Source organism: Cucurbita moschata, unplaced genomic scaffold (genome assembly GCF_002738365.1).
Source record: "Cucurbita moschata cultivar Rifu unplaced genomic scaffold, Cmos_1.0 Cmo_Scf00016, whole genome shotgun sequence".
NCBI lineage: Eukaryota > Viridiplantae > Streptophyta > Magnoliopsida > Cucurbitales > Cucurbitaceae > Cucurbita > Cucurbita moschata.
The window spans coordinates 3142431-3163940 of NW_019268532.1; the positions used below are offsets into that span (position 1 = coordinate 3142431).

General features: G+C 36.6%; 3 protein-coding genes and 1 long non-coding RNA gene across 4 annotated transcripts in view; 3 read left to right on the forward strand and 1 right to left on the reverse strand.

Moving 5' to 3' along the window:
• LOC111454333 overlaps positions 1–13402 on the reverse strand; it is an 18482-nt gene extending 5080 nt beyond the window's left edge. The window contains exons 1-2 of the long non-coding RNA XR_002712407.1: positions 13293–13402; positions 3732–3737 (exon numbers count right to left, since the gene is read on the reverse strand). This is a non-coding gene — a long non-coding RNA (uncharacterized LOC111454333). The remainder of the gene's footprint in view (positions 1–3731; positions 3738–13292) is intronic.
• Positions 1700–3319, forward strand: LOC111454331 (cyclin-D3-3-like). The gene is made up of 4 exons (XM_023095785.1): positions 1700–2244; positions 2326–2527; positions 2644–2774; positions 2877–3319. Exons 1-4 carry the CDS (start codon positions 1822–1824, stop codon positions 3114–3116), a joined length of 996 nt encoding a protein of 331 aa, XP_022951553.1. The 5' UTR covers positions 1700–1821; the 3' UTR covers positions 3117–3319.
• Positions 13403–13587: 185 nt separating the features above from the next.
• LOC111454623 (probable carbohydrate esterase At4g34215) lies at positions 13588–14557 on the forward strand. Its single transcript, XM_023096118.1, has 2 exons — positions 13588–14332; positions 14381–14557. The coding sequence occupies exons 1-2, from the start codon at positions 13588–13590 to the stop codon at positions 14392–14394; spliced, it is 759 nt and encodes a 252-aa protein (XP_022951886.1). The 3' UTR covers positions 14395–14557.
• Positions 14558–20031: 5474 nt separating this feature from the next.
• LOC111454624 (probable carbohydrate esterase At4g34215) lies at positions 20032–20790 on the forward strand. The gene has a single exon (XM_023096119.1). The coding sequence runs from the start codon at positions 20032–20034 to the stop codon at positions 20788–20790; it is 759 nt and encodes a 252-aa protein (XP_022951887.1).
• The last annotated feature ends 720 nt before the right edge of the window (positions 20791–21510 follow it).

Here is a 21510-nt window from a genome sequence, read left to right on the forward strand (position 1 = left end):
TTTTTTTTTTTTTTTTTTTTTTTTTTTTTTTTTTTTTTTTTTTTACTATTATTATTATTTGTGCTTTTTGTTTTGTTTTTTTATGTCTGAATTTGGTGGATATTTTACCTTTTGTTTTGCTTTTGATCCCATTGAGGCTAGGTAGTAGGTGCTGTAAATCTGAATCAACTTTATTTTTATTTATCTATATTTAACTCATCTTATAAAAATAAAATTTTCAAGAGATTATCATGAAATTTTTATGATTGACAGTAAAATGTACCTTGTTGGTATAGATAGAAATTTTTAAATGTTAAACATTTTCTTATTCATATATCTTTTATTCGAGTCTCTGGATAAAAAAAATTAACATCAAAATACATAAATAGTATTTTCTTGTGAAGTTAATAGAATAAAACTTCAAACAAGATAATAAGATATTCATAATTACACTATAAATTAAAATCCAAATATTAGTTATTTTAGTTTTATTATAAAATAAAATTTGCAAAAAATCAATAATTAATATTTTTTTTAAAAAAAGAACGCAAAAGGTGGAAATCGAATTCACCGAGATTATAGGTAAAGTGTGGCATGGATGCGAGTGACAGCTCATTTCTGAATTTATTTTTTTCAAAATGATATTAATTAATCAATTTATATAAAAAAAAAAAAAACAATAATAATTTATTTGATTTTTTTTTTTAAAAAAAAATAAAAATTGTTAATTGGGTTGGGGTGTGCAGAGGCTGAGAAAGCTGAATTGTTTTCACTTTTTGAAATTTGTTTTTATTTTTATTTTGTTTTTTATTTTAATTTATTTTCACGTTGTATCGAACCCTGTGCGAGTGCTTCCTTCCTGGCCACTTTCTCTCCCCCCTCTCATAATTAATAATTTCCATATTATTACTTATCATTCAAAAATAATACAAATCAATTAAAAATAAATAAAATGAAAGTTACTATCTACCCCAGATCTATTGATAACAGATATTGTCTTCTTTGAATTTTTCTTTTCGGGCTTTTCCCTCAAGACTTTAAAACGCATCTGCTAGGGGAAAGTTTCAACACCCTTATAAATGGTGGTTTGTTCTCCTCCCCAACCGCCCAAAGAAGACAATATCTGCTAGCGGTGGATTATCAGAACCAGACACTGGACAATGTGCTAGCCTTCTCGCTATTCCTCGAAGGAGGGTAGACACGAGGCGGTGTGCCAGTAAGGACGCTGGCCCCAACGGGGGTGGATTTGGGGGCGGTCCCACATTGATCGGAGGAAAGAAAGAGTGGCAACGAGAACGCTGGGCCTAGGGAGTTAGTTGGGGGAGAAGAACAAACCACTATTTATAAGGATGTGGAAACCTTGTCCTAGGAGACGCGTTTTAAAGCATTGAGGGGAAGTCCAAAAAGGAAAGCCCAAAGAAAATAATATATGCTAGCGGTGGATCTAGGGCATTACATATACCAACAAGTTGCATATTTATTTTCAGTGGCTCGTTTGTAAGAACTCCATGATAATTTTCTTGAGATATATATATATATATGAGTGAGGACAACGCATGCTAGATCCATTTGTATAGACGTGTAAGGATAGTTTTGGGTCGGAGAGTTGACGTTAACCGTAGTTATGTTAGGGCAGCAGCAGATTGAGTAGTTTGAATACTTTTTGGTGGGCCAAGCGGCAGCTTCTAAAACCTACCAATAAAATCCCCTTCTACCCTTCACTCGAAGCTTACAGCCATGGCTCACCATTGCTCTTCTCCGCCACTTTCCTCCGTTCTCTCTGTTTCCTTCTCTCACGCCCTACAATGAACCACAATCTCAACCTCTTCTTCCAAGAAGGAGATGGCGCCGCCGTATGCGCTTGATGCTCTGTTCTGCCCGGAGGAGCACTGGGAGGACCAAGAACAAGAACAAGAACAACAACGTTGTACTAATTTAACAAACGAGGATCTGTTCTGGGAAAACGATGAACTAATTTCTCTTCTTGCTCGTGAGAAGCCCAATGAACTCTTTCAAATCATTCAGACTAACCCTTCTCTCGCCGCCGCCCGACGAGCCGCCGTCGAGTGGATGCTGAACGTCAATACCCACTACTCCTTCTCTGTTCTCACGGCTGTTCTCGCCGTCGATTACTTCGATAAGTTCTTGTCGTTTTTTCATTTTCAAACAGATAAGCCATGGATGTTTCACCTCGCTGCTGTTGCTTGTCTCTCTCTTGCTGCCAAAGTGGAGGAGACCCATGTGCCTCTTTTGTTGGACCTTCAAGTATGTTTCCAGAAAAATCTTAATAACCCATCTGCCAAATCGTCGGATTTTGAATATGTTCATGATTCAATCTCTGTATAGGTTGAAGACAGTAGATATCTGTTTGAAGCCAAGACAATCAAGAAAATGGAGCTTCTTGTGCTCTCTACGCTTCAATGGCGGATGAATCCTGTTACCCCATTTTCTTTTGTGGATCATATGTCAAGAAGGCTTGGATTCAACGGCAATATCTGCCGGGAAATTCATTGGTGGTGTGAACGAACTATTCTCTCTGTTATTTTAGGTAAAAAAAATCCATTGCTCTGTTCTAATGATTTGTGTTCCTTTAACAAAAAACACCCATAAAAGTAAGCAAAATCAGTATCTTTTTGAATCACTCGTTTCTTTATTAACTTGCAGAGTCAGATTTCATGTCCTTTCTTCCTTCTGTAATGGCCACCGCCACAATGCTGCACGTTTTCAAAGCAATGGAGCCCCACCTCGACGTTGAATATGATTACCATCTTCTTAACATCCTCAAACTCGACAAGGTCTGTATTTCCCATTCTAATTCCGACCCAAATCGCCAAATCCAACAAATCGATTTGTCGGATAAGTTATAACCAAGTATTTGATGCTCTGTTTCAAAACAGGGGAATGTTGAGCAATGCTGTAAACTAATCTCGGATGCATCGAGAAGAAACAGCCACCATTTTAAAAAACGCAAATTTGGGTCGGTTCCGGGCAGTCCAAACGGTGTCATGGACGTGTCATTCAGCTCCGACAGCTCGAACGACTCGTGGTCGGTGGCTTCGTCGGTTTCATCCTCGCCGGAGCCATTAACAAAGAAAAACAGAGCATTGGATCAAAATTTCGCCGACATTCCTCGCTAGATCCAGTTTTTTCGTTTTCGTTCCCGTAATCCTTGTATGTTGAATAAGAATTAAGATCAATATTTTCTTGAATTCTGCAAGTTAAATTGCCTAACCATCTCTGCAGTTTATGCCCAAAAAACGCAGAGATGGTCGGCATTTTATCCGGATGCATAGGACATGAGAATTTAAAACAATGAAGAACAGCAGTTTCAGAGCTTCAATGATCTGTTTTAATTTCCATGGCTACGATGAACCGATCATAAAAATCAAATTTTTACAAATGGGTTTGGCTGAAAACGAATCAAAATAATATAATTTGAGGTAGAATGAATCAAAGCGAGTTGCTTTTTGTTTGCATGTGAATGGGGGGAAGAGGAAGAAGATTTTGTCGGCCACTTGGGGGTTGAGATTTGCAAGACATGATTTGGGGTTTAACCTGAAAATTTGGTAACGACAGCCATTGTGTTTGAAAAAATGCCTCAATCACTAGGGACCATTGAAGCTTTGGTTGATCACCCACCTCGCCCTTTCCCAGTTTTGGTTCTTAAAATCCCACCTACCATTTGGACACTATGGTCCCCTGTGTTCTTCTCTTTGTCTTCCTAAAAGTACTCACAATTTTGGTAGCTGGACAACGCACTCTTGTAGTAGAATCACAATCGCACTCTTATGGTAGCGGGATAATGATTGTACAACACATGTTCTAACCCAATAAACAAGTTAACCGCATGGAAGTTGAACTTTGCGGACAACCTTGATGTACATCTCATATTGACACAACATTAAAACAAGTAAAAGATGTTTGGAATAGACATGCCACCATAGACAACACGTTCTCGACAAAAATGACCTAGACATTCGAAATGGGTATCAAGAGAGTGGGGGATTGCGACAAGTGGAGATGGATGAGTATCCCTCTCAACAGGGAAAGAGTTAATGATGGGTAGAGGCATTTATTCTCAAATTTCCAAATCCAACCAACTAGTTCTCTTTCAAATTCAATGCTCATTCCAAATATTTAACTAACCAACTCACAAACAAAAACATTATTAAACAAAATCGATTGACATTAACGTTAAAATCTATATGAAAAACCAAATTCATAAAAATGAATGTTAAAAAAGAATTAGAATCAAAGTGAGAAGATTCATAAATGTTATAGCTTTTTATTTTGAATCCATAAATGTTATTAACTTAGGATATGCTTTTCTTCCACTTTAAATGTAAAAGAATCATGAATTTGAAGAACTTTTCCAAATATTATTTAATTTCCTTCCATTTAAAATTAATATTAAATGTTAGGATATGGAGTCTATGCTTACTTCAGGCACCTATTTGAAAGACATTTGGTAAAGATACGATACAAATATATATTTGTTAGATTATATTAGTAAATCTTGTAAATTGAAACCATATATATACCCGAACAATTCTCTCAAAATTTACTTTTCTGTAGTTGTACGAAGTCATCAATAAAATTTTTAGTCAATATTCCTCCTTAAATTTGTTGTTTGTGTTCATGAATTTTGTCTCAATTTTTTTTGTGTTTATCTTGATATCACGACTGTGTATTAGAGCTAACAACGGTATCGATCTAACATAATATTTATTCAATCTTCCCACTCATTATATTGACTAACCCAACATTTTAATTTGAGTCAATGCAAAGGGAAAAGAAAAAAAAGAAAAAGAAATATCAAACAATTTTGCTTTTAAGAGTGATGTTTTTTTTTTTTTGGGGTTTGCTTTGGATAATGGGAGAGGGAATTTCAACTATAAAAGGATAAAGATATGAATGTTTGACCCTTAAAGATGAGAGAGCCTAGAATCACATACATTCTTCACTCAAATCCTTTTTTTTTCCTTCTTTATATTTTCCTTTTTTGATTCATATTCTTTTGAAAAGAAATTATCCCGAGCTTAAATGTTGACATCTTTGATTCTATGTCTAAGTTGTTTTACCGTCAAAGTTTTCTTAAAAAAATTATCTGAACTTTGAACTTTGATAAAAAAGAAAGTGAATCTATTTATTAGAATTTCGTTCTAAAATTGTTAATGCATAATTTTCACTGATTTATACGATTTCTCTAATTGGAAGAATTCATATAATGTGATGTCCCACGTTGGTTGGGAGGAGAACGAAAGAGGAAATATCTGCTAGTTGTAGACCTAGATCTTTACAAATGGTATCAGAGCTAGACACCAAACTATGTGCCAATCTTTACAAATGGTATCAGAGCTATACACCGGACTATGTGCCAGCGAGGAGGCTGTTCCTCGAAGGAGGACACAAGACGGTGTGCCAGTAAGGATACTGGACTCTGAAGGGGGGTGGATTTGTTGGCAGTCCCACATCGATTGGAGAAATGAACGAGTACTAGTGAGGACGATGGGGGCCCTGAAAGGATAGATTGTGATGTCCCACGTCAGTTGGGAGGAGAATTAAACTCCGTGTGAAAATATTTTTCTAACGGACTCATTTCAAAGCAGAAGCCCGTTATTATTATTATTATTTTTTGTTTAATTTTTATAAAATTTGAACATATTTGTTTGCTTTGAAATAACTTAAAAAGGAAAAGATTTTCACCTCTTCTTTCAATGTACATTCTTTTTAATTCCTTTCTTTTTGATGTTTTCTATAAAATTGAACCACGATAATGACAAATATTTCCAAATATATTTTCATTAATAATTGTTATAATTCCTTTAAAAATATAAAAATTATTAATTATTAAAATTCTTGTCTCCCTAGAAATTCTAGAAAACACCCAAACATGACATTGATGAATACTATTTTATGGTCTCGACATCCTTTTAGAGATCACTTGATTTTACCCGAAAAAATAGTAAAGAAAACATCCAGTAAGGTACCCTATAGTTGTGGTCGGAAAATGCACGCATGTGTAATGTTCAACATGACTAACGAGAACTAAATCTATGATTGACTTTTGACTATTCTTTAATTTTCAGGGATAATAGTATGTATAGTACTTCTTTACACACGATCCATGTACTCCTAGACTTGGTTACGAGCTTGCATAAAAGAAGGAAACATCAAAACATGTGTCAGTACAATGCATGACTGGACAAGTAATTCATGACTAAATAATCATACAACTTGCACGATGTCACACTACTCAAAGATCCATTCAAGAATATGGTGCAACGAAAAATATATACATACTTAACAAAATGTTAATATCTCAAGAAACTAGTAACCATATCCATACATGATCATACACGCTCGTGATTGGCTTTTAACATTCAGCATGACTGATAAAACCTAAATTCATGACAAACCTTTGATACTCTGTTCACTCTCGAGTGTAATTGAATGCATAGTAGTTGTAAGACATAAAAACATTAGATTCTCTCAAGGGGCTTAGAATAGAAAGGGACAATTCAACACAAGTAGGGTGACGACCCCATTCCATTTAACTTATCTATTTGTAGTCTCTTCAATTCATGAATTCATTGCTTTTGTATATTTGTTTTATCTTCGATTGGCCCAAGACAGATGACTTAAATTTAGGACTCTCATTGAAATTTGATAGGTAAATTTGGACGGTATGGATTCGATAACTAATGACTTGAGTAAAACTTTCTTAACCCTTGTCTCACGTCTAAGGATGACTTTAATTTGATTATGTACTCCTTTTTGGTTAAATTGAGCTCACCTATTAGATCTTTAGTAGTCTAAAATAGCTAACAACCCAAGAATCAAACATACTCATACCCCAACTTAGCACGTAGAGCATTGGTTAGGTGATTGGGCTTGGCCTTATAGACTAGTCAGCAAAATTCCACCCTAAATTATTATTCATCAATATACATAGTGTATGTGCGGACTCTTGCCGCTCATAGACTTGATTAACTCTAAGGTTCCAGAGTGCGAACTTCTAGTTGTCCCCACATTGTACCACCATAAAAAGAGTATTGTCCCCAAGTAATACACATGTCATGAGTCCCTTAACCATAAACGACAAGAACATACTTGTCACTACTCAAATTTTAAGGTTTCAAAACTCGCATCGGGACTTACAAGACGAAAGCAGAAATAAATAAAAAAATAAAAAAAATGAAATTTCGATAAGAGTTTAAATCAAAATAAAAACAACACAAAAACTAAATACAAAATAAAATTCATTTGTAAGCTAATGTTGTTCAAATTTATTAGGGGGAAAATGAGTTTGGGATACAATTGCAAAATATAATACAAAAGACTCAAACACGAAGACAAATTGACATTTCGATTTCGAAACTACCCCTGTGACCCCCTCTTGAATGCTCCTTCATCTCGAACGATAACCTGTAAACACTTGAAAAAGGTTGGGGTAAGGGTTGAATATATATATATACACACACATAGTAAGCAACCTACTTATAAGCTTTCATCGCATCCATGACATAGTAAGCAACCTACTTATAAGCTTTCATTGCATCCATGACATAGTAAGCAACCTACTTATAAGCTTTCATCGCATCCATGACCTAGCAAGTGACCACGAGATTCACTCTAGCTTTACGTGTATTCCTCTTGCTGAGCTTTGCCTACGCAGTAGTAACCAATATTCGAAGATGAGGCACTACCTCCATATACTCCATACCAAGTGGGGAAAACATGGTGTGTGCCAACCTGCTTGTCATTATGGGAAATTAGCTTGCAAATCCATTCCACCAGCTATAAAGCTACCCAAGGTTAGGGGATGGTACCTCCGATATGTGCCAACTCCACTGGCTATCCACATGATCAACACCCTCCCATAGGACGAATCCTCCGTGTAGGGTACCCGCATGATCAATGCCCTACTACAAGACGGATCCACAGTACAAGGTAATCTATCGAACCATCGACTCACACATTCCTAACCAGTCTCCTGTTTATCTCAACGATATCGTACTAGAATGAAAAGGGAAGTGAGGGTCCTCAACACTATACCAATAATTATCGGCCTAGGAAGCTACCTTTGTTATTCTTAAATGCCATAGAGGTCTAGAAGTTTGTTAGGTTCTTAGATACATTCAAGCCGTTTAAATCTCTCTCTCATTTCTAGGAGATTTTAAATCAGCTCCTTTGCTAAACCAAATTTTGGACACATGAATCTGGACCTCTAATCACTCACGATCCTAGGGTGCAAGGTATTTGGTCACATGAATGTTTTTTTTATTCTTTCATATCAAGCATTTCTGTCGAAGGACAAATGGGTCATATCATTTTATGGTGGATCCGCGAATTATTGGGCCGAGCTGGATTTGAACCAGCGTAGACATATTGCCAACGAATTTAGTAATTAATCAATTGGATATTCGGGAGGGGAGTCAAAAACTCAGTAATTTGAAAAGTCATTTTGCATTATTTGATTTATTAGATCTTGACCTTTTATCGCTTCGGGCAAGGCTGCAAGCACTCAGAGTGCAGGCTGTCACCCACGGTCCCCTCTGAATGAATTGCTGCTGGATTTGAGACCGGCACGAGTTGGTCATACAAGTTGCTCAGCTAAGCCCTTCACAGGTGATGCATCAACATCTTGTAGTCAATCTCATTCCACAATTCCTTCCTCCATTATTCTTAGGATATCTTTTTTGGGGCATATCTTAACTAAACCGTTTGCATGGGCTCGTCGAGATGGGGTGTGAAGCGTCAGTACCTTTTTGAGAGTAGCCAAAGGGAAGAGCCGGCTCCCGGAACGGTCCGGTCCTTCCTCTATTCGCTTTGCTCATAGCGTACCGGTATTGAACAAGTGAAAAACAAGGAAAGACTCTTAGCAATACAGCGCAGCGCCTACTTGCTAACTAAGAGCTTTCGGGCCTACTGTCCTACTGACAGCTACTTACTCCGTCACCTCTACAACTCGGTAAAGTGTCTTTCTTTGCCCCTGCCCCTGAAGTAAAGAAAGATCAGCTCCGGAACAGGAGAGTCAAGAGGGGAAGGAGAGAAGAGGGAAGCGAAGCTTAGCGAGCTTTCTGCCGGCCAACCACTACATAAGCCGCCTGTATGAGACTTAGGAATTACCAGCCGCCTGTAAGCCTGATTAATTACTAGTGCTTCAGGCTTTGAAACAAAAGAGAAAGAGTAAATAAACGACTCTTCTTTCCTTCAAGTCGAGTCTCCTCCCTCTCACATCAGAAAGAGCTCTCTCAATGTCTAGTGGAGTAACTCGATGTTGAATTGAGGATCTAAGATTCTCGAACTCCGGTGTACGTAGGTAGGCTTAACTTGATAGTGAACACCGCTGATCGATATGAAATCAATGACTTAAAAGACAGATGCCGAGAGAAAGAGACTGATATATTACGTTGCGAAGAGAGATCGAAGACGCAGATTTTCTGACACAGTGTGGGCACTGGATGGAAAAGAGAAGAGAACAACCCACCAGAAGGGCATACCTCAGGAGCACCCCCGTCAAACATCGAGATGCACGAAGCCTATCGAACGAAAGCCTCATATCCCCTAGCGGAAGCCTTATCCCGTGGAGTAGGCTCTTCCATAAAAGCAGAGTTTACAATATGTATATGTATAGTAAGTAGTTTGCTCTCCTTGCACCATACTTCTTAAATGACCTTCGATTCGGCAACAAGAGTCGGTTAGCTCGAGGTAGTTTCTCTACCCCTTCTTCCTTCTTACCCTGAAAAAACACCAGCCAGTTTACCTCGTTCAAGAAAGAAATAGGAAAAGGTGTAGGAGCAGAGCAATGAAACCGATTGGATCATGAGCTTCTCTTTCATTTTCTTTTCTTACTGTTACATCTAAAGAGTCTTGACTTGTTGGAGGGAGAGGTGCGAGGTCAAGGTGCAGGGTTTCGGTTGAGGCTTTCTTTACTGGATGAATTAGCTACTGAATGAATTAGCTATGCCCCGGGCCTTTTGCTCTTTCTTCTAACGTCAAAGGTGGCCGGCCATTCGTCAACGCCCAAGAATCCGCTTGACATCTCAGCGGCGGGGTTGGATTATCGCTCACGATCCTAGGGTGCAAGGTCTACTAGAAATGTACTGACCTAGGTCAAACATATAAACCATATTAGTTGTAACGCTCTAATTTTAAGTGAGTTCTCTCATAAACCATATTAGTTGTAACGCTCTAATTTTAAGTGAGTTCTCTCATACATGCTGTGCTAGGAAGATTTTCTTATCAATCACCTAAATACGAAATCCATAATTTATATTTCAACTTACTCGTGTATGAAGTATGAGGAGATCTATTGAATTCTTAGGATAGACTAGATGACTAAACACGAACTTCTAACTCAAGGTTACTATGTTGACTCCTCGAGTCTCTTAGTCTAGGAACACTCTTACCTTTGCTTTGCTTAAGGGACTCGCCTTGAACTAAGTAATCATCGAGTCAACCTAACTCTAATACCCTAACTTTTTAGGGATAAACACGCCCTATAGAAAGGGCAAGCAGTCAAATACCTAGAATACACCTACAATATTTGAGAGATAATGCCCAACAATCCCGGCTGAGCACAAATTACAATGGCTCATCCTAGGCTTATAATATAACATCCATCATAAATCTCATAGTGGTAATTTCTTACCTCCATATTGCCCAACTCACATGCATATTAGCTTTTAAGCAAGCTAAAAAGCATAAAACAATATGCTACTCAAGATTACATACTCATTACATACTCATCCAAGGACTTCGACATTCGACATTCTTTGGACATTCGACATTCTTTCATATCGAAATTCTTTCGAAGTCCGAATTTTCTAACCACCTAAGGTAAAGAAAGAATTCTCATATGCTAGCCCGTGGTAGGTGCTCCAAAAAGTTCTAAAATGGAACAAAAAAACAAACCAACGGACCTCCAACTACACCCACACGCGTAAAAAAGAGATGAATCACATTAGTCCACACGCGTAAAAAGAGATGAATCACATTAGTCCACACGCGTAAAAAGAGATGAATCACATTAGTCTAGAAAATGATCATGAGTTTATAATCATAGAATACTATATTAATTGGTATGAGGCCTTTTGAGGGAGGCCAAAGCAAAGCCATGAGAGCTTATGCTTAATATCATTGTGGAGAGTCGTGTTCATCAATTATTTCCATTTCACCTTAGAACACTATGTCGAGTTGCGATCAATTTTGGTTCCATTATTTCGCACACTATATACAAAACTTCAGCTTCCCAGTTGGAACCAGACATTGAATATAAAACAAAAGCATTCACAGTTCATATTACATTACATAATCCATACTTCACTGCTTCGAATCAGTCATCGTTCCTCTCTTTCCCCTTACCAAAAATCGCATCCTTAGCAGAACGAAGAGTATTCGCCACAGCAGCGGCTGCACTACCCAACACCCCACGCCCTTGGCTATCATCTCCTTGCTTTCGAGTTAAATGAACAACCGTTGTCTTTTCATTTCTGGGCTCCTCGCTCTGCCCCGGCGGTGACCGCTCATCGACTGTTTCAACCTTCGTCTCAATGGCTCCTTCTTCATTTATCTTCTCGGACCCCTTCATACAAGACACAATTAGAGGAACTAAGTTGGGTTATGATCATTAGTGATCGAAGATGTAGGAATGGCTTAATAATACCTGCGATTGGTGCATGCTGTGGAGCTTCCAACAAAATTCAAACGCTTTACCAAGAACTTTAGATTCGAAATTCTCAAGAGATGTTCATGAGTTTCAAAGGGATGGAATGAAATGTTATAATGATATAATTTGTTTAATTTAGGGATGGTGCGGTAGACACGTACGGGATGTGGTGGCAGCTGCCTAGTTACATCATGAAGGAGACACCCAAAACGTGTAGACACATGGCTATGTACTTGTAATTTCAAGGAACCATCTTGGGGAATTTTTTTTTAGATCCATTCGGTAGTTGGCATGTGGTGAGATCCCACATCGGTTGGAGAGGAGAACGAAATATTCTTTATAAAAGTTTGGAAACCTCTTCTCCACCACAATGCATTTTAAAAATCTTGAGGGAAAGTTCGAAAAGGAAAGCTAAAAAATGATAATATCTGCTAGCTGTGAGCGTGTGACGTTATTGTACATGGTTTTATACATTTTTTTTTTCCTATTTTCTCTTGCATGTTGCTCCACCAATTTGACTTGATTTATGCCAAACATTTTGTAATGTTGAATAATTCTTCGCTTGTGTAACAGGTAAAAAAAAACCTAATCGTGGAAAAAGGCGCGAAAATTCCTACTTGTATGTTTGAGAGGAATACAATGGTAACTAAAACGTCTAGCTCTAAAATACCCTACCGAACTTAGAAAAAAATTACTTAGTCGTGGAAAAAAGCTCGAGAATTTTTACTAGTATGTTCGAGAGGAATACAATGAAATAGGGATAAAAGTATCAAAACATCATTAAACTATAATAGAAATATTAAAAACTATTTATGAATGACATTACTCCATGACCTCTCCTAGTGTAATCGGGTATAAAGCTCTTGCATTTATTTGAAAAATGTTAAATATAGGATGAGTATTTGAAATAGGGAGTGACCTGATTGTTCAGGTATTCACATACTATATGTATCATCATTGGTGGGACCTAATTATATGGCTGTTCCATGGGGTTGAATGCATAATACTTTTTTACACATGAATTACTAACGTGTGCATGAATCCATTACGCCGGCTAGTTAACGTACACCGAAAGTATGATATGGACTAACGCACATTCACACTACTGAAAACCGACAAAAAGGAAAGAAACACAAATAATATCGCATGTATGAGGTCTCATTAAACACGTACGAAGTCCTATATTAAAAATTAAAACAAAAAATTATGTTTTAATGAAATGATAGGTAAATTATATACCAGACTGTTTAGGCTCCTCTTGGTATACTTAGAACAACATTTATTTACATCATGAATTAAACTAATATATTTTAATGTGAAAAATCCTATCTTTTATTCTTAAAATAATAATAATAATAATAATAATAATAATAATAATAATAATAATAATAATAATAATAATAATAAAACATGTAAGACATATAGAAACAATATAAGAATAATAATTAAAGAAAAAGGGTGGTTGACATTTTATTTTTATACTTCTATTATTAGATATTAGACAAATTAGGCCTGATCCAAGATTAAGATCGAAAAACACTCCCAATCCGTAAATATTAATTTATTGAAATTTAATTTAGAATTTAAATAATACTAAAATTAGAATAAAAATGAAGTATAAAACACACCGATCACTAACGAAGGAATGGGGAGGCAAAGATCAATTAAGAAATAAAAGTGAGAGTGACAAGAGTTTTGTTGGGGGAGAGTAGTGTGCCTGTGCAAATAGACACATTATCTATCGATTCATTTAGACCAGGAAAAGTAGCTTTTAATTCATTTATACATTGCTTCTCTGTCTATTTGCACAGACACAAAGGGTCAAAATGGTTTTGTTGAAATTATCAACCTTGTTGTGTATGATGTTGTTTAGCCCTTCCCTTTCAGGAGCTACTTCTCCTACAAATATATTTATCCTTGCCGGTCAGAGCAACATGGCTGGTCGAGGTGGGGTAGAGAACAATACAGAGGGGATTCTTGTGTGGGATGGGAAAGTCCCATTAGATTGTCAATCCGACCCATCCATCCTACGGTTGAACCCTGAGCGCCAGTGGGAGATAGCACATGAACCTCTCCATTTGGGGATTGACATCGGCAAAACTCCAGGGATTGGTCCAGGAATAGCATTTGCTCACGAGTTCATAGCTAAAGCTGGAAAAAAGGCAGGCGTCGTGGGTTTAGTTCCTTGTGCTAGAGGTGGCACTTTAATTGAACAATGGAGTAAAAACCCTAGCAATACTAGTGCAACTTTTTACCAAAATTTCATTGAACGAATTAAAACATCAGAAAAAGAAGGTGGGGTTGTGCGTGCTTTGTTTTGGTATCAAGGAGAGAGCGATGCGGCTATGAGTGACACTGCTCATAGATACAAAGACAACTTAAAGAAGTTCATCACCGACATCCGCAATGATATAAAGCCTAGATTTTTACCTGTCATTATTGTTAAGATATCCATGTATGACTTTTTTATGAAGCACGATACTCATGATTTGCCAGCAGTGAGAGCAGCTGAAGATGCAGTCCAAAAAGAGCTTCCAGACATCATTACTATCGACTCTTGGGAGTTGCCTATAAACTTTACCACATATGAAGGCTTTAGCTGGGATCATGGTCATTTTAATAGTGCAACTGAGATTGCTTTGGGTAAATGGTTGGCTGATACCTATCTCTCCCACTATGGTCATTTACTTTGATCCTATTATGTGATACCTTATCTCTCCCACTATGGTCATTTACTTTGATCCTATTATGTGTCATTCTTTAATCCCTATTGATTGATTTGATACCCATCTCTCCCACTATGGTCATTTACTTTGATCCTATTATGTGTTATTCTTTAATCCCTATTGATTGATATGTTATTCTATCTCAATAAAATCCTTTAAATCACATCTTTGTTGAGCTTTAACCTACTTAATACTTACACTTTGATTCAATATTATTTGTCGTTTCTTATTTAAATAATCAAACTTTGTTCATAATAGGATATAAAATTTAGGAATATAAATTGTAACAGGTTCATAATAAAAAACAAAATTTTTAGTAGACAAATTATCGATTCATTCTCACTAACGAGACAACTTGTACTTTAAAACAAGACTATCGGCCTAGTTAACAAAAGAAAAGCAAAAGCACTATCTCTTCCCATGTGTCCTTGACTACATCACGAAGCAAACTGATCGTACCTCTTTTTGTACACAAATTTAAAAGCATACCTAGAAGCAAGTGAACCTTCAAGGTATCAATAAACGAACATGCAAGTTAAAGTTCTTAACCCTATCGAGGTGTCAACAAATACTTGGATTATATAACTCAATTCTAAGGCTTCAAAATTGTAAATAGACAATGTACTTTAGAATTACATAGAAAAAAAAAATTATTAACTCAGTTGAGGAATGTGTTTGAATAGTGTAGTATGACCAATTTCACTTCACTCAATGCATTACAGCTGCTTTACGTGAGAATGAACTAGTCGAGCAAGTTAATGATTGACCCTCCTACCCATGCAAAATATATGAAAGATAGTTAAGGTTTGAATGATCTTGCGCTAGTTAAGATTTCGAAGTGTCTACTTGAAAATGTTCGTTTTGTGCATGAAATGTCCGTCTTGGATAAGAATTTTGTTAACTAACCCTTTTGGCGGGTATGACTTTTCATGGAAATGAAACAGAGGTCGAAAGCATAGAAAGGTTGATTGTTGAACACAAATCTTACATTTGTAGGAACTGTAGCCGACAAGCTTTCTCGATATATTCTAACGATATGAAATTTAATTTCCTTTACAAAATCTTCATCGTTATGAATCAAACATAGGTGCATAGGCCAAGCCAGCTACCTAAGTTTGACACATCAAGAGCAATACATAGGGTCTAGAGTATAGTTTGTAGTCTACTAGGTCAAGGATGCAATAAGTGCTTACTATGCTTACAAGTAGATTGTTCATTGGGTATATTTTTATACTCACTCCTTTTCCCTTTCTTTTTAAGGTGTTCATAGGCACATAAGGAGCAATACACCTAGGGTCTAGAGTATAGTTTGTAGTCTATTAGGTCAAGGATGCAATAAGTGATTACAAGTAGATTGTTCATTGGGTATATTTTTATACTCACTTCTTTTCCCTTTCTTTTTAAGGTGTTCATAGGCTGTTAGTCGAGGTGGAGGAGCGTTAGAGAGTTGTGTGGTCACTATAGAGTCATTTTAGAGCGTTAGTCCATTTTTGTGTATTTGGATTTGTAACCGTACCCTAAACCTATTTTCTTGTTTCTAATAAATTTAAAGAATTTGGTCTTATAATTAGATTTTTTTTATATTTAATTTTTGTGATGTGGTCTTATTTTAATTTAATTTTGTCATATTTACATCTTTTATTTTTATTTCACAATTGTTTTATTTTATTTTTATTTTTATTTGCTTTTGTCTTGGTTCGAGATTCAAAATCTAAAAAATCGGGCCGTGATACATTAATATAAAAGTAGTCTGAGTTTTATGTAAACTCTCTCTTAGTATAGACAGTTGTACAATTCTATGACTCAGCTCAACGACATGCCTCACCAAGACCTGGTATGAAATCAAACCTTATGTAGTAGTATATGATATTTTGTAAGAACTATATGAATATATATGAATATTATGTATATTTTGAGTTATCTAGTAGTTACAATATCATCTTAGGACGCTAAAAGGTGAAAGTTAATCCTATAACATTTATTATGGATTAGAGTTGTAGTGTTTAGATATAGTGATGAGATCGAGAGGGGTTGAGTAACTCTTCTTCGGAAGACAGAAAAGTTAATGCGGCAGAGTGTGAGATTCTCTACCCATGCATTTGGGCATGAGATACTTTAAGGCCCAATACCAAATTACCAATGACCTACCTTCCCGTGACCATAATTCTAGTAGTCAAGCATGCCTCCGTGCTTATTGTCACGGTCGTACTTTTCAACCATGCAGCATCGTGATATTGACATGCTCACAACAAGCTTTAAGGAGAACTTAAACCTCATTCACATTTTTGCTCGAATTTGTGGCTTCGTTTAACCTTAGGCGAGGTTCGTCTTTGCAAACTAAACACAACTTGTGCAGAATCCAACCTTTTTCAGCCACACACACTACTCTGCGAGCATATTCAATCGCCTGCAACTCTAGTCGACTTGCCTCCACATTAGGCCAAGTCATCCAGCTTGGTCTTGCCTCTACTATAGGCCAAGGACTCTCGAAAGTAACGTCACATCTCATCATCATCTAGGTTTCCATCGAACAATCCATGCATTGTGATGTCGTCTCATGTCTCGTACCAACTCAACCATCACGACTTTCTCGGGCATATCAATTGAAGCTGACCTATGTGCGTTCCATCTCGTCAACCATATCCTAAATATCCATCCATCTAGGTTCTATCGAGGCATTGGACCCTCTTGTGTCCATTCTAAATCATTTACGAAATTTGTTCTGAATAGCGGGTGCATAGCAAAACCTTCGACACATCGGTTGGGGCACAACATCGACACACTCGATCGTCCAATATGTCCTTGAAAGACCCTTTTCAAATGAAGGCGCTCGAGACGTTCATCCCACAATAATCGCCCATGTTGTGACACATGTATGTGCAATATGGTAGCTAACTTAGGCCATAGGGCCTAAGGATGGTGGAGAGCTGACATCATACTCCTCTATATTACATTTTGAGACATTTCCAATCTTTCTCGAGTGGATGTCATTTTGACGAGTTGTCATATGCCCCGTGTAGCGTTCATTGATTTTTCATTTGATACCAACCTTGGTGAGCTTTCATCTTTTATATAGACGGACTGAACTTCAGAGACACATGTCGAAACTCATATAGAAACACCAACTTTTGAGGTTATGACCCTCTTCGAGCTTGTCTTCGACACTCATGTCACCTCATTCTCTCAAACCTTGCGTATGCAGCAACTTTGCTTGAATGCACACCCATGGTGTGTTGGATGATTCAACGTACTTCTCGGTCGCATCATGGCACTTCTCCATCTTAGCCCTCACATAACTACATGGGTGCCACATGAGGTTCGCCCCTTGTCTATCTTGCATGTGGAGATCACAACCTAGTTTTTCTTAGTGAGGTTGTGACATTCTCTTCCACTTAATCTAGTCATCAACCTTGATGACTTTCTCGAGGGCACAATCGTATCGTTGATTGTGATACTCTTCCGCCTGATGACGACCCGAATAACGGACTAACTGCTCACTTCACCCAATGACTTGTTCATGTTTTCAGAATGAATACGGAAACTTGCGCACTACTTATGGGCTATCCTACTATTGAACATTCACTCCGTCTTCGAGATTCGCAACAAAGCTATGACAAAACACAACTTGTACAATTTTTGTGGGCTATCCCTCCAGCCCTTAGAATACATTATTGAACTTAAAAACACCAAGCTAAAGAATAATGCCGACAATAGATCCTACTTTTTTTTCTTTAAAAACAAGACTGCTACTCCATGTATGTTATGACAATTTTGTGTGAAAAATTATTTAAAGATCATTTTATCATTTTTCAATAGATCTAAATATCCATAAACTTGTAATGACAGTGGAACCACTATTGAAATAGGGATAAACACATCATCTAACTAGACTCCAAAATGTACTAGAATCCAAAGATTAAAACAGCACTAAACTACCATAATAGAAATCCTAAAAACTATCTATCAATGACATTATTCATTATTCATGGGCTCTGCTGGTGGGATCGTCTACACATGAAGCTCTTGGATTTACATGAAAAATGTTCAACATAGGATGAGTATTTAAAATATAAGTGACCCAATTGTTTAGGTTAGAAAATGTATTCACATTCAACATGTATCATCATTGGTGGGACCTAATTTTATGGCTTTTCCTTGGGCTCTACTTCATCTTTCGAGTAGAGTTGAATGTTTAATACTTCTTTACACATGGATCACAGACGTTTGCATGAATCTACAATGTCGACTAGCTAACATATACCCTAGGCCAGACTATGGACCAGCGCACATTCACACTATTGAAACTGACTGAAAGAAACAAATACGAATAATATTGCATGTATGAGGTCCCATTAAACACATCTGAGGTCCCTATTAAAAATTATTGTTCAATGAAATGATGGATACAATACTTCCATATTAGTCGTGTTGTAAATTCTAGACGAGAAGTACATACATATTCATGGTATTTCATTCGTTCTTATCATACATGATTCTGTTAGGATCGCACAACAACGCACACACTTGATCTAGATGAACACAAAGAACAAGATAGAGAAAATGCAAGGAGAACTCTGGCTAAAAGATTTATATTGATGACTTCAAGTATGTACAGTCACAATGTCTTACATCAACATCATAATTAAAGATAGAAGAAATTACATACACATACACAATTGCTCATTGAGATCACATAACATAAATAATAGCATTTAAATAGGACCAAAGAGTACGTGTAATTAATGCATAATGCATCTAAAAAATTCATCAAATCTAGCTCATTGATGATTTAGGCTCTCATTAGAACTCTTAAGTTCTCTTTGGTCAAACGTCCCTAAGTTTAGTTTCACTTGGTTTAGTTTAACCTATGATACTCACCGATTGGTTTAGTTTAACCTATGATACTCACCGATTGAGAAGAACTATGTTAGAGCTTATTTGTGGAGCGAACAAAACTTAAATCCTAAGGAAATCTAATTTCATGCAAATTATATCACACAAAAACTATTATTAAAATTCTGATGATGAACATAGATATTTACACATTCTTCAAATTAAAATAAGAAATATAATCAATTATAATTTATTTACCTCATAAATTAAGCTAATATATTTTAATGTCTAAATATTCTATTTTTATTCTAAAAAAAAAAAGACATGTAAGACAAGATTCGTTAAAAAAAAAAAAAAAAGTTAAAATTTTATTTTTATACTTCTATATATAGATAATTAGACAAATTAGATGTTATCCAAGACGATTAAGATCGAAAAACACTCCTAACCCACAAATATTCACCCATTGAGATTGATTTTGGAATGTAATAATACTAAAATTAGAATCAAATTTAAATATAAAAACGTGGGGATCACTAACAAAGAAATGGAGAGGCAAAGATCAATCAAGAAATAGAAGTGAGAGTGATAAGAGTTTTATCGGGAGAGTAGCTGTGTCTGTGCAAATAAACACACAAAAAGTTAAAAAGTAGCTTTTAGTTCATTTATACATTTCTTCTGTGTCTATTTGCACATACACAAGGGGCGAAAATGATTTTGTTGAAATTATCAGCCTTGTTGTGTATGATATTGTTTTGCCCTTCCCTTTCATGGGCTACTTCTCCCACAAATATATTCATTCTTGCAGGTCAAAGCAACATGGCTGGTCGAGGTGGGGTAGAGAACAATACAGAGGGGAATCTTGTGTGGGATGGGAAGGTCCCATTAGATTGTCAATCCGACCCATCCATCCTACGGTTGAACCCTGAGCGCCAGTGGGAGATAGCACATGAACCTCTCCATTTGGGGATTGACATCGGCAAAACTCCAGGGATTGGTCCAGGAATAGCATTTGCTCACGAGTTCATAGCCAAAGCTGGACAAAAGGCAGGCGTCGTGGGTTTAGTTCCTTGTGCTAGAGGTGGCACTTTAATTGAACAATGGAGTAAAAACCCTAGCAATACTAGTGCAACTTTTTACCAAAATTTCATTGAACGAATTAAAACATCAGAAAAAGAAGGCGGGGTTGTGCGTGCTTTGTTTTGGTATCAAGGAGAAAGCGATGCGGCTATGAGTGACACTGCTCATAGATACAAAGACAACTTAAAGAAGTTCATCACCGACATCCGCAATGATATAAAACCTAGATTTTTGCCTGTCATTATTGTTAAGATATCCATGTATGACTTTTTTATGAAGCACGATACTCATGATTTGCCAGCAGTGAGAGCAGCTGAAGATGCAGTTCAAAAAGAGCTTCCAGACATCATTACTATTGACTCTTGGGAGTTGCCTATAAACTTTACCACATATGAAGGCTTTAGCTGGGATCATGGTCATTTTAATAGTGCAACTGAGATTGCTTTAGGTAAATGGTTGGCTGACACATATCTTGCCCACTATGGCCATTTACTCTAATCCTATTATGTGTCATTCTTTGATTTCTATTGATTGATCTATTGTTCTATCTCAATAAAATCCATTAAATCACATCTTTGTTGAGCTTTAACATACTTAATATTCACACTTTGATTCTTATTTAAATAATTAAAAATAATCAAATTTGGTTCATAATAAGATACTGGAAACAAACAAACAAAAAAATAATTAGTATAAAACAATTTTCAAGACAAATTATCAACTTGTTTTCTTAGACAACGTGTACTTTAAAACAGTACAAACAAAAGAAAATCAAAATTTGATACTATATGAATTTAAAAACCGGCCTACAAACTATGACTTAGCTCAACGACATGTCTCACCACAATTAGATAATGTAGTCTAATCCTACCTAATAGTATATAGTATGTCATATGACCTATATGAATTTGATATATGTTTTGGGTTACCAGTAGTTAAACTTAGGGCGCTAATGAGGGAGGGTTTTAAGACGATTCTGGATTATAGTGTTTAAATATGGTGATGAGGCCCAGAGGGATTGAGGGATAACTGATGTAATAGAGTGTGAGAATTTGGGCACGAGATAAGGCATGGTGCAAAATTACATATGACCCAACTTCCCATGACTAACTTTGGTAGTCAAGCATGCTTTCACAATTGTGGTGTCGTGATTAACACACATGCATTTGGGCATGTACTTTAGCTGGGCATGTACTTTAGCTGACTTAGGCCAAGGTC